Source organism: Bactrocera latifrons, unplaced genomic scaffold (assembly GCF_001853355.1).
Source record: "Bactrocera latifrons isolate USDA-ARS-PBARC rearing strain unplaced genomic scaffold, ASM185335v1 scaffold_138, whole genome shotgun sequence".
Classification (NCBI taxonomy): Eukaryota; Metazoa; Arthropoda; class Insecta; order Diptera; family Tephritidae; genus Bactrocera; species Bactrocera latifrons.
Window position 1 is genome coordinate 720,631 of NW_017534830.1, and position 12,090 is coordinate 732,720.

Consider the following 12,090-nt stretch of genomic DNA (forward strand, 5'->3'; position numbering starts at 1 on the left):
GCGCAAACGCAGCAGAAGAATTCCTCCGGGCCCGGGTTGGACTCAATGCCAGCACGAGTCAGGAGGATACGGAGCAACCCTGCTGCAAGGCGTTGCTCCAGTGATAACACACACAAATCAACACTCACCGATCCAAACGGGGTTAGATCGCCGAAAAAACAGCCCTTGGTCGGATGAAATCCGAGTCAATTCCGGTAACGTAGAACCGGCTGTCGTGGGAATAGGATTTGGGTCCATCACATTGTATGGCAGCGATATGCTACATTGGTCCGATATCAACCATTGCGCCAAACTCATTCCAGCTAATTAAAAAAAATTAAAAAACGCAGTTGTACGAATTTCATGCATTTAAAAATATTTAAATGAATGTAGATATACCTGTACGCTTTTGTACTAACATAGTACATATCAATGCGACACAAAAAAACATACGCGTGCCTTGATTAAATTGCAATATAATAATTACCCAGGCAGAGCAGATACTACAAACTTATAGTCATACTTATAGTACTTTTTTGATTTAATATTATATAATTTTTAGTCGTTAGCAACGTGCACCCATACAATTATACCACATTTGTACTAGCCTTCAATATTGATAACGAAACCGCGAAATATTATTCGTTATATATTGAACATTATTTCTTTTTGCTGCACAAAATGCAAAATAAGAGAATAACAGAAGCATGGTGATACATCAACAATGTCAATGTCGGACGGTGTGGAGATTAGACACATTCGTCTAGCACAATCAAAGGCAAACGCTGATGAGGTGATTCTTATAAAATTGCTGTGATCACTACACATAGGCATGTGTTCATATACTGATTACACGCGACCATATTAATAGAAACATGAACTTAAACAGCTTCCAATCATGCGATCAATCGCTATGTATGTACATATTGTTATAGTCTACAAAAACTAATAAAACTAAATTTCTTTATAAAAAATAAGCTGCTCTTATAAACAAAACTTTTATTTCAGCTAAGCTTTCTATATACTCTTTTTATCTACTTTTTAAAAATCATTAATTATTGGATAGTCGTAATATTATTTTAGATATTATTTCCGGTAGTAATTATTATAGAAAATTGTGATTTTTTGCAACATATCGTTTCCGATTTAGTTAATTCTCCTTAAAACGGAACGGAACGTGATTTATATCTGGCCAAAGTCTGTTACTCAAGAGCATTGCACAAACTTGTTTGGGGAGATTATTATTAATATAAACTATACTTTTGAAAACTACTCACTGATTAAAAAACCGATAGAATGTTGTTGTACAAACATTCCTTCGGTTTAACATAGTAAGTCTAACTTGCCCTTAGTAGTAATCATTAAATGTTTTCTATTAAATCTTTACAAATAGAACAGAATATTTTAAGTAAAAACAAAAACAATATTTTTATAAAGTTTTTTATTTACTATATTCGAATCAGAACTTTATGTGCATGAGTATGTATGTATATGTGTATTTGCATGCACTTCCACATAAATGTCAACAGAATGAAGATATCGTTATTTATATAAGAAGTCAACGGTTATTAAATAAATAAAATATTTGTTTCGGAAATTGTATAGTATTATTTATAGCTGCAAGTTCGAAAAACTAAGAGAACTACACGGGGCATTAATAATTCCAAACATGTAAGAAAGAAAGACAGCAACCAATAAAATAGCGTAATTATTTATGACATTATTCTCACAACTATTACTTGTTTTCTAATTTCAAAACTACCCACTGTTCGCAACGTAAAATGATTTAGAACATATTTTTCGCATTACATCTGGTAGCACTAGCACGTTAACGTAGAAATGGCGCGAGCCTCAACATCCAATAAGAATCCAAGGTCAATTAGTGCTCCCGGCGTAAATGGTGGCGCGACTTTTGAGAGCGAATGAACGACTAGCGAGTTTTTATGGCTACAGCCGGTGAGTACCGACAATATCATGAAAATAAACACACGAACGTTGTAAACATTGGGAAAGTGCAAAACCCAAATAGATGTAGGAGATGGTAGTGCGATGGGGCGGTGGTCGTTTTTGGCACATTATAGTAAGTGGAAAATATACTTTGTTTTAATTTGCAATGTCATTTGATAACAAAACATTGTGTAAACACGGCGCACATGAATATTTTAAATAAACATCACCACATTTTACATACAAAATAAATTATTTCTCTTATTGAAGCCGCTGGTAAAACAACATTAACATAACCGTAATTAATGAAGGGAAGGGTGGGTCGACGCACGGTAATTGTTCATCGATTATATGAGTTTTGTTAGCGGAATACGCGTTTTTACTCACCGATTTCCATTTCGCTTCGTCTACGTCACTGTTGTATCAAATTGTTATTGACGTTCTTTTTTTTTAGTCACTATACATATATGTAGAAAAAATAACTGTTATCCGGTCCACCAGGCCCACTTATTAAGAATTCAGGTGCACTGATAGAACGGTAGTTTGTAAAGCGAGGTGAGGGCAGGTTGTTGTTGCCGAGAAAAATAACTTTCAAACACTTGCACGTGATGTCGGTTGAATTATTTAAAGGCTATTTTATGTTATGATTATTGATTATTAAAATTAAAACTGCTGCGTTGTTTGATTTCTTCACAATCAATTTGTCAATTTCACCAAATGAAGCTCCTCAACAACTTTGTTGCTGCCAAATTTTATCATCGGATTGCCGGTGATGCCACTGTCCAAATTGTGACGATTGTGACGCTTTTACAATAACACCATTAGCACTATCTGCGAGGTATCAAGTCAATATGAAGTAAAAAGCATAAGTTTTGAAAATTAAGAAATCAATCCATTGATTCTGTTTTATATTTTTTATTCAGTTTTTAAACGAAATTGCATAATAATAACGAATACACACTTTGTCATTAAAGGTGGCAGCATTTATTACTACTGCTTCTTCTCTCTATTTATCGGGTGATTTTTGACTTGTTTGTTTTTATTTGATGCACAGGTGTCAGTGCTCTAAGTCATTTTAAAAATTACGTAGGAGGTTTGATTTGTAAACATTCGGTTTCGTAAAAAAATGTGAAAACTTGAATGATTAAAGAATAAATAAATACATAATTTAATTTATTAAAAATGATTTGTTGAGTCACACGAAGCGGTTTCGTTGAAAAAATTTTAGAACTTTACGGTCGTAGCTTAATTTCACCATGGCCTACAAAGTTCAACAGAGCGTCCTCTTTTGGCGTTCTCTGTTACTGTTTTGATTCAATGGTGACTTTGATGAAACAGCTGGTTATAATTGTTTAGAAAATGAGGACGAACCACAAAAGCAATTAGCTTAAAATACATATATTCATTTATGTACATATTGTATATAATTTTTTGATTTAACTCTTGTTGATTCATATTTGATTTAGCGGTGTTTTGTTATGATGGACGAAAAATCTCGGTCAATAAAACGATTGAAATTAAGTTACAATCCCGAGTGGTATGCCTCTGCCATATTGACTGACGAATACTACAAAGAGGTTCCACGTGTTAGAGTTTACCTAAGCGAATTGGACAATAAGCGCCATATATCAAATGTAATGCAGGAACTATCTAAAATGCTACCTCTAGAACAAATGAACTTGCAGCATTTAAAACGTGTACGACAACAGGATATTCTATTGTGCAAAGTTAATGATTTAAATGGACAAAGCGTAAATCAGTACTTTGAATCTGCGGGACTTAGTCATGATGTGGTTAATCTGTTGTGCAAAAACGTACGTGAGGGTGATGTTCCCTCTCTACCGCCCCTGCTCCGTTGGCAATATGAGCTGGCGCAAGCATGTTGGCCTTGCAAATTTCATCCAGACAAATATATGGAATCACTCCACAATGGTAGTATATTTAGTGAGAAAGAGCGAAAATTCCATTCAAAAATTATGGAGTTGTTGGAAGCTATTACAAATGAGTTGCAACATAGCAAACCGTGTGGTATCTGCATTGATCCAAGAACTAGGGGAGTTGTTGCTTTGGCAAGTAGTGGAACATCAATTAGTCCAGTAATGCATTGTCCAATGGTGCTTGTAGATTTCGTAGCACGTACACAAGATGGTGGCGCTTGGCGAAAGGAGGTTTCGCATGAATTCGAAAATATCGACGAAGATATTTACAATGATATAAAAGTGAATCCCGTCTTAAGTGGTATTCCCAAAGGAATTTTAGAATTCATACGAACCGATAAGAGATTTAAGGATATACAAATTGGTGCAGAATTACCGAGAGCTAAAATAAAATGTGATGTCAGTGAGCAAAATACCACTCAAAATGTGGATAACTTAGAAAAATATGGCCCATATTTATGTACTGGATATGATTTGTATTTAAGCCAAGAACCGTGCCTAATGTGTGCTATGGCACTTGTACACAGTCGAGCGCGCAGAGTTTATTTCGAAAAATGCTCTAATAATGGTGCATTGGTTACACGCTTGAAGCTGCATGCAGTCAGGGAGTTAAATCACCATTATGAAGTTTTTCAATGTAAGAAGATAGACCAATCAAACAGTGTAATGTATAGTTGACGTCGTAATATATTAAAGTATTATAATAAAAGTTTTATAATTAAGTAGTAAACTTTATTTATATACCAATTTGATTACGAATATATTTGATGCACATACATTTTGTTTTTAATTCACATTAATCAACTTTGTGCTTTGCCTTGCTGGGGATGATAACAGGCCAAGTAAATGGCAGTCGGCTTCTAAAATAGTCAAATCCTTTTCTGAACCCAAAAATTTTGTTGAGAGTTCCAATTCTTTAATGCGTAACCTCACTCGTGCTCCACGTACATAGTCCCTAAAAGTGTAAATTACAAACACACACATACTTTTTTTAACACTTGTACTTACTCGCCGTTGCGTGCCGGACGTGTGCATACACAATGGAACTTCCAGCCAAAATCTATGTATAAATCATCCCCAACAACGTGAAAGATCTTTCCGCTGACAATCTTGCCCTCGGGATCCCCTAACTAAAATATGTATTTTATTATTTTTAAAAGAATGATCACTGATTACTTACATCTATGAACTTTGATTTTCTTAACAATGCAGCAAACGTTTCGTCGTCTACAACTTCTTCAGGTTTATTAGTAGCCGCCTCCGTGTGCTTTTCAAAAGCTAGTGCAAAACCACTTTTTGCACTTGCACCACTCGCCACTGCTTCCTTTTCAACAATGGCATTTTGAGTGTCTTCTGTTATACCCTTGTTTGTACACAACGTTCGAAGGGCCAGCTTTTTGTGTAAGTTTGATGAATGTGGTAATATATTTGGTATTTGTGCAGCGCGAACGGCTACTGTGGTTATTTTGTACAAGGAATACATTTTTGGTTCAAAAATAGTAAATATAATGATTCGTAGTAGAATATAATTTATTTTAGGTTATGAAGTGTTATGTCAAAAGCTTATTCGACTTTAACAACAGCTGATGGGGTTGCGCACAAGGCATTTAAATAGGTTTGGCAAAATTTAAAAAAAAATTGTTTACTTTTCAGATTTTGAATTAACTATTTATAATGGCATTCTAAACAACATTTCACAGAACTTTTTTCCGCAACTTATGTTTCTGAAATATTATTATCATCGATATACTATTGAAATACTACAATGTTTTTAGATCTTTTTCTTTTGCTCAGCCCGGTTGCACTGCTGTCAGCTGATTAGACGTATATCTGAAGTTTGACATTTATCCAATTTTTCTCTTAATCAGCTGTTGCAATCGCTGCACGTTTTCTGGTTTTCTACTCATAACACCTCAAATGCAATTTACAACAATTATTGTGTAATTTTGTTAAATTTTTAATTAAATTGTTAATATGATCGAACAACAGAGACAACGCATTGAACGAGCCGTCACAGAGATGGTAGACGATATGGATAAAACTCATTTACGTAAAATGCAGGTGAGCCGGTGAAAAACTAAATGTTTACCCTGTAACTTATGTGATCTTCGAAATATAATTGTAGACAGATATGCATTTATGTGCGGCAAAATGTTGTCAGGATATGAATTCCAGCCTTGACAGTGTTCAGAGATGTGTTGATAGGTGTTCGGCACCATTGACACGCGCTCAAAACTATGTTCAACACGAGTTGGGTGAATTTCAGGGGCGCCTGCAGCGATGTGTTATGGTAAGCCTGATTGCTTACTTATCCTACATTTAAAGAAAATCAATTTGAGCCAAATCTTTCTCTATTAAGCAATGTAACGATGATGTGAAGGTGAAAATGCCGCCAAATCCCTCCGAATCTGATATTGCCAAGTATACCGACCAATTTGAACGATGCGCTATACAGTGTGTAGACAAGCATGTCGGACTAATACCTACTATGATGAAAACAATAAAATCCGTCTTGGCGAAAGGTCCAGAGTCCATACCTCAAGTTTAGTTGTCAGCACAACCAGCACTACTCTCAAATATTGATGAATATCTTGACTTAAAAAAGATATTAGTGGGCATGTCTAATCATTGACGTTTTTAAAATGTGTGTAATAATTAAACACAATTATATTTCAAACAAAAATTGCACAGTAAAAAGTATGGAACAGTTGTTTTGTTTGTTAAAAAATATAAATGTGGAGTAATAAAGAAAAGCATTTAGAATTTATGTCAAACAACTATTTTGGCAATAGTTTATTTCAATGAAAATTCAAATTTAACAAATCGTAGGCAAATAAATTTTAGCTAATGTGTAAGACAAACAAATCGACGTAAATAAATATCGTTCAACTTCCCGCTTAAGGGTATTCACTCGTAAATGATAGAACAACAACGTAAACGCGTAGAACGCGCCGTATCTGATATGATCAACGAAATGTATTCAAGTCACTTACGCAAAATGCAGGTTGGTATACAGCAACGCTCAGTATTTTTTTGTAAAGACAGCTTTCACTCGAATAATTTGTCTAAGCCAGTCAGAAATGCATTTATGTGCATCTAAATGTTGCGACGACCAACGTGGAACCTTAGATTCCGTGCAGACTTGCATTGAGGGTTGCGCCGTCCCGCTTACTAAAGCTCAGGACTATTTGCAGCATGAATTGGGACAGTTTCAAGGACGTTTGCAAAATTGTGTTATGGTGTGCTTTTAAAACTTGTATTTATTTGTATTTTGCATTTACAATTGTTTTTACATACAATTTTAAGAAATGCAGCGAAGATGCTCGAGAAAGGCTGCCATTAAATCCTGGAGAAGCAGAACTCGCCAAATATCAACATCATTTCGAATATTGTACGGTGGCATGTGTGGATAGACATATCGGCCTTATACCAACTATGATGAAGACTATAAAGACTGTCTTGGAGAAAGGTCCTAAAGCTTTGCCACAAGCATAGAAAAGTTGTTGAAGCTGTAAATAAATTGTAATAAAAATTATGCTGTAATGTGAGTGTTTTATAAACTAAAATTAAAACTTGATTAGTAAGGCAAATGGTTAATTATGATTAAACCCCGAACTGGGTATGTTAAGTTTGCAACGAATTTTGTAAGCCCCGTGAAACGTGGGAAACTCTATAAAATAAATATATTAATTATCAGCTTGGCGCTAATTCCTCAGTTTTTGTTCCTTCCAAGAAGCGATATCGGTGCATATATTGCATATAGCTGTCATAAAAACTGAAGGATCAAAATTACGTCCTAACATGCAAAACTTTTTCATTTACACGATATCTTCAGAAAATTTGACATGGAACAATATTTAAGGTAACGGTACAATCTCCGAAGAAATAGTCCAGATCGGGTCACTATAGTATGTTATATAAACTGACCGAATATAAATTTCTTGTATACAATCTTCTTTATTTGTGAAGTACCAAAGTTAATGCTGTTTTCTTGGTTTCGTTTTTGGTAAAACAAAAAACGGCAACTAATATGTAGAATGACAGCAATTATCTCTACAGAAAAAAAAAACATTTTAGAATTGACACTTTCAAAGCCGAATCGAAAACTAAATTAGCCGTTAACAACCGTATTTTAAGAAAAAAATTTCGATTTCCATATAATATTTAAAAAAGTGGCACGGTGTCAGTATAAAAAGTAGGCAAACGAAATTACATTTTAATAATTTAAAAGTACATACAATAAATGTAATAAAGTTTAACTAACATAACAAAAGATACTCTACACAAATATATTTAAATAGTGATTCTAATTTATCTACTGTTATTCTAATGTACGACGCTTCTTTTCTGTTTCCTCTTCTTCGAGTTGATCGCGCAGATCTTCAATTTGATTTTCATATTGTCGTTTGAGCGCAGCGATCTAAAATGAGAAAAAAGTTAAATGCTTAGCAACACAATAATCTTGAAATTGTTATAATTTTATACCTTTAAATCATGCAAACGTTGCTGCATTTGTAGTTCATGCTTCAAGCTTTGCTCGTGATCCTTCTGCTTTTCCTCCAATTTTTTCTCAAATGATTCGACCAGTTCCTTGCGCAAAATCCGTTCTTGTTCAAGTAGACGATATTGCATTTCCGATTGCAAACGCTCCACTTCGCTGCGTAAACTGTGCGGGATATTAATAGAGATATGTTCATTGAATAAAAAAAATTAAAAAATTAACTAATTTCCACATTCTTACAATATGTTCTCTTCAGCAGCTGACTTAGCCTTCTCAACGACAAACGAATAACGCGACTTATTCACTGGTTTTGGCGGCTGTTTGTATGTAATATTCTTAGCAATTGCAGAAAATCGCAGCACATTCATGTTTTCTTCATAAAATGTGTCCATGGGTGTGACATTCACTATCATTGTGAGCTTTTCTTTGCCTAACAATGCACTTTGTAATAACATTGTTAATTTCGATTCACGCACTGGTATCACCTGGCCCTTGGTTTTCAATTTTTTATTATTATTAGCTGCATCCAGACAGCGCCCAAGAGTCATAAGTGACGTATTAATACCTTTAGCTTCGTTGAGACGCGAACCAACGTTACGTGTTTTACTCAAACGTTCAGAACCTGCTAAATCGCAGAATTTGTAGGAAGTCTGAAAATAAAATTAGTCTTTTAAGCATAACCATGTAGCTATAGCAAACTTCAAAGACTTACATCGACAACCACACCGGTGCTGTAGTATTTAATTATGTCAATAAAAAATATACAATGCGAGCGGCTCGAGTTAGCATTAATTGAAGTGGATGCATAAGAAACATGTTGTAGACCCCAGTGTAATAATTTCAAGCTTTCCGAACACGATTTCACATACACTGAGGTTAGACCTTGTATGAAAACTTTGCCGTCGTTTGTAACAATTTTTAAACCCTTTCGTTGTGGTGGGACCATTTGTTGGCTGGTTTTTTGCTGTTGTGGCGGTGGTGCTAACAAATCAAATACCAATTCATTGTATATTTCCACGAATGATATCCAAATGAATACGGATACTTCATCCTGCACTATAGTTTGAAAGTCATGCTCTGATTTTATCGTTTTCTCCAGCAGCTCATGGTCTGCGTTTAGTCCAACGCATGACTCCAGCAACGTCTGACGCATGTTTTCTTCACGGGCTAGCGCTTCATCGTCTAAAATGCAGGCACAACCTTTCTCTAATTTAAGTGCAGGTTGTGGGTAAATATTGGACGCATTCATACGGAATATATTCTCTACGGCACGTGGCACAATGCCTGGCTTGCTGGGCGTACCTAAGGGTAATAAATTTCCCTTTATTTCTTATCTTAGTAATACTTACAAATCTTACTTACCGAGCAATGTGAATGTTTTGCCCGAACCCGAGGTGCCGTATGTCAGCACTGTAAAGCTGTCAGTCTGATTTTCAATGCGTGGTGCTATACAAATACGATACACTTCATCCTGTTTTACGGCGCTATCAAACACTGCTGAGAAACTATAATGCTGTTCCATTTTACTTTTGTTATTGCTTGTTGTTGACGCATCATTTGGAGGCCCAGTTATAAGCACATTACCCGCCGTTGAAATTGTATACGAAGTTGATATTTGTGTAACTGGTTTCAAACGTAAATATACTAAAGCAGCATTTGTGTCTGTGGTTAGATCAGTGCTTGCTTCACTTAGTGGTACGGATATGTCTTCATAAGATGATGAAACGTCGGCATCGCTACTATATTCGGTTTGGCCTTCCTCTTTTATTTCATCGAATAGTCTTACTTGTCGGTCTGGTCGTGGCCGAAAACAACGATCTACGGATGGATCACGCGCACGTAGAAAAGACGGGCGCACTTCTTCACACATGCTACCAAGCGAACTATGATCGGATAATGAATTTGACATTATAAACCGCTTCAGTTCACCAATATTTCTAAACAAATACAAAATTATTGTACGATTAACTGTAAAGTAAAAGAAAATTACAGAATTATTGTAGTTCGAATTGGCGCGGGGTAAATACAAAAATAATGACAGGCGACTGGTTAAATTCAAAATTGAAGGATTCTTTAGGGTTGCCGCTTTTTCTAAAATACAAGTTTTAAACGTAAATCATCGAGTAAATCACAATGGTACAGTGTAGGGAGTTAAATTTGTGGACTCCAATTCAAATTCAATTTATGAATAATATTTCGACAGCAACTCAGATTAATATGACTATAAGTAGGACACTAATCTAATATATTGAACCAATCGGTTTCTGCTTTCATCATTATATTATGCAGTTATAAAGATCGAATCGTGAGTTAAAATGTCTATGCATTTCAAATGTATATTGGGCCTTAAACAAAAACACTCAGAAAAGTAAGTATTTACAGTTTGATTATTATAACTTATTTTCAAGCGCAGTAAAGTATAAGATTGGTGTATATTATAATTTTATATTAAATCTCTATCGTGAATGCATACAATAACCGTGGATACTGAATTTTGTTTACACCAACAAAACTGTACTGTCAAATTTTTGTTTTGATCAGCCGGAAATGGATGGTATTATAACACAAATAATTTTTAGCAGATTTTAAACAGCGTATTGACGCAATATTCATAATGCTTCTCACGAAATATGGTTATATGCAACGGCAAGAACCGCCAAATTGTTATTGTTTCACACATGTTTTCAGTAGTCAAAAGAGAAAAAAAAAAAATTGCTGAAATTTACTGTACGGAACGACTCTAGAAATTAAAAGTAAATTGATCCAGATGCGACATACAACTAATTTTACCAATATCCAGCGGAGGTCGCTGTAATGCACTAGGAAAAGGTAAACTTTTGCGGCTTCGGATCTTATTAAAAAGGGTATTAAGTGAATAGAGAAATTTGAATTCAAACAATTGACCATGCTTAACCTCTCAGCGATGTAAGTTGGTTGCTGTTGATTTAATGCTTTTGAGCTTCAGCAATGAGCACCTGCCTTCTTTTTTTGCGTGCCCACTAGTTTTATGCAGGACATTCTTCAATTCCCACGACAGCTGGTTCTACGCACCGGAATTATTCCATTTTATCCAGCCAAGGGTAAAAAAAACAGCTGCGTAACTATTCCCGATTTAATCGATTTATCGTTTCTGTGTTTCTTACTATGGCAAAATCGGATTAACAGAACTGCGAGAGATCTTATTGAAATTCAAAACTTCCCTTAGCATCCACATGTGTCAAATTTCGAGTTATATTAATGAAGTTTGTGGAAATATGTTCTCGAGCTTGCTTTAGTTTTAAGTCATAAGTAAATGATTTCTGCTAAATGGTTTTTCAACTGACTTTAAAGGATTTAAGTATGTACATACATATATACAATTACAATATGTGTGTTATTATAATTAAATTAATTGCTAAATATAATGTTTCTCGTGTTAATTAAATATAATGTTTCTCGAACCTAGTTTTTCCTTACTTGTTTTTGTTACTGACTTTAATTGTAAATTGGTTTGCAAAAAGTCTGATCTATTATTTATAAAAACTGTGTTAAAAAAATTAATAAAAGCTGCAGAATAAGCATGCAGCTATGTGACTAATTAGTTTGATTAACTTAAAAGCCTGAGTTTTTACCATTGCTTGAGTATGCACTTTGTTTTCGTATTTGGAGTGCGAGCCAATGGTTGGTAGTTTGATATAAGCACTTTCAGTTGTGACACAAAAGTTGTTGGTACATTTTAAGTTTAAA

At 34.8% G+C, this 12,090-nt stretch overlaps 5 protein-coding genes across 6 annotated transcripts in view; 2 read left to right on the plus strand and 3 right to left on the minus strand.

The window, feature by feature from the left end:
- Positions 1-2,423, minus strand: part of LOC108965258 (acetyl-CoA carboxylase) — a 28,294-nt gene extending 25,871 nt beyond the window's left edge. The window contains exon 1 of the mRNA XM_018927530.1: positions 2,314-2,423. Within this exon, the coding sequence (XP_018783075.1) occupies positions 2,314-2,323 (10 nt within the window). The 5' untranslated portion in view covers positions 2,324-2,423. The remainder of the gene's footprint in view (positions 1-2,313) is intronic.
- Positions 1,551-4,626, plus strand: LOC108965261 (probable inactive tRNA-specific adenosine deaminase-like protein 3). Of its 2 annotated transcripts, none has more exons than XM_018927535.1 (2): positions 1,551-1,935; positions 3,393-4,626. In XM_018927535.1, exon 2 carries the CDS (start codon positions 3,405-3,407, stop codon positions 4,539-4,541), a length of 1,137 nt encoding a protein of 378 aa, XP_018783080.1. In that variant the 5' UTR covers positions 1,551-1,935; positions 3,393-3,404; the 3' UTR covers positions 4,542-4,626. The 2 variants fall into 2 exon arrangements, with proteins under 2 accessions (XP_018783080.1, XP_018783079.1); XM_018927534.1 differs by lacking the exon at positions 1,551-1,935 and adding an exon at positions 2,686-2,764.
- LOC108965263 (28S ribosomal protein S28, mitochondrial) lies at positions 4,568-5,624 on the minus strand. The gene is made up of 3 exons (XM_018927538.1): positions 5,044-5,624; positions 4,872-4,993; positions 4,568-4,818 (listed from the first exon to the last, which is right to left on the minus strand). The coding sequence occupies exons 1-3, from the start codon at positions 5,344-5,346 to the stop codon at positions 4,650-4,652; spliced, it is 594 nt and encodes a 197-aa protein (XP_018783083.1). The 5' UTR covers positions 5,347-5,624; the 3' UTR covers positions 4,568-4,649.
- Positions 5,625-5,736: 112 nt separating this feature from the next.
- LOC108965242 lies at positions 5,737-7,522 on the plus strand. Its single transcript, XM_018927507.1, has 6 exons — positions 5,737-5,924; positions 5,989-6,153; positions 6,223-6,405; positions 6,781-6,867; positions 6,938-7,102; positions 7,170-7,522. Exons 1-6 carry the CDS (start codon positions 5,838-5,840, stop codon positions 7,356-7,358), a joined length of 876 nt encoding a protein of 291 aa, XP_018783052.1. The 5' UTR covers positions 5,737-5,837; the 3' UTR covers positions 7,359-7,522.
- Positions 7,523-7,800: 278 nt separating this feature from the next.
- LOC108965259 (kinesin-like protein subito) lies at positions 7,801-10,391 on the minus strand. The gene is made up of 5 exons (XM_018927532.1): positions 9,727-10,391; positions 9,077-9,666; positions 8,605-9,014; positions 8,349-8,529; positions 7,801-8,283 (listed from the first exon to the last, which is right to left on the minus strand). The coding sequence occupies exons 1-5, from the start codon at positions 10,271-10,273 to the stop codon at positions 8,185-8,187; spliced, it is 1,827 nt and encodes a 608-aa protein (XP_018783077.1). The 5' UTR covers positions 10,274-10,391; the 3' UTR covers positions 7,801-8,184.
- Between the last annotated feature and the right edge of the window lie 1,699 nt (positions 10,392-12,090).

Excerpts from the sequence above, each read along its gene's own strand:
- LOC108965261 (XM_018927535.1), top strand. The coding sequence starts at position 3,405 with ATGATGGACGAAAAATCTCGGTCAATAAAACGATTGAAATTAAGTTAC.
- LOC108965263 (XM_018927538.1), bottom strand. The coding sequence starts at position 5,346 with ATGTATTCCTTGTACAAAATAACCACAGTAGCCGTTCGCGCTGCACAA. Across the intron at positions 4,994-5,043 it reads GAAAATCAAAGTTCATAGAT|TTAGGGGATCCCGAGGGCAA; the intron begins GTAAGTAATCAG and ends TACATATTTTAG. Across the intron at positions 4,819-4,871 it reads CGTCCGGCACGCAACGGCGA|GGACTATGTACGTGGAGCAC; the intron begins GTAAGTACAAGT and ends TTACACTTTTAG.
- LOC108965242 (XM_018927507.1), top strand. The coding sequence starts at position 5,838 with ATGATCGAACAACAGAGACAACGCATTGAACGAGCCGTCACAGAGATG. Across the intron at positions 6,406-6,780 it reads GTCCAGAGTCCATACCTCAA|ATGATAGAACAACAACGTAA; the intron begins GTTTAGTTGTCA and ends ATTCACTCGTAA. Across the intron at positions 7,103-7,169 it reads GTTTGCAAAATTGTGTTATG|AAATGCAGCGAAGATGCTCG; the intron begins GTGTGCTTTTAA and ends TACAATTTTAAG.
- LOC108965259 (XM_018927532.1), bottom strand. The coding sequence starts at position 10,273 with ATGTCAAATTCATTATCCGATCATAGTTCGCTTGGTAGCATGTGTGAA. Across the intron at positions 9,667-9,726 it reads CAAAACATTCACATTGCTCG|GTACGCCCAGCAAGCCAGGC; the intron begins GTAAGTAAGATT and ends TATTACCCTTAG. Across the intron at positions 8,530-8,604 it reads GCTGCTGAAGAGAACATATT|TTTACGCAGCGAAGTGGAGC; the intron begins GTAAGAATGTGG and ends TATCCCGCACAG.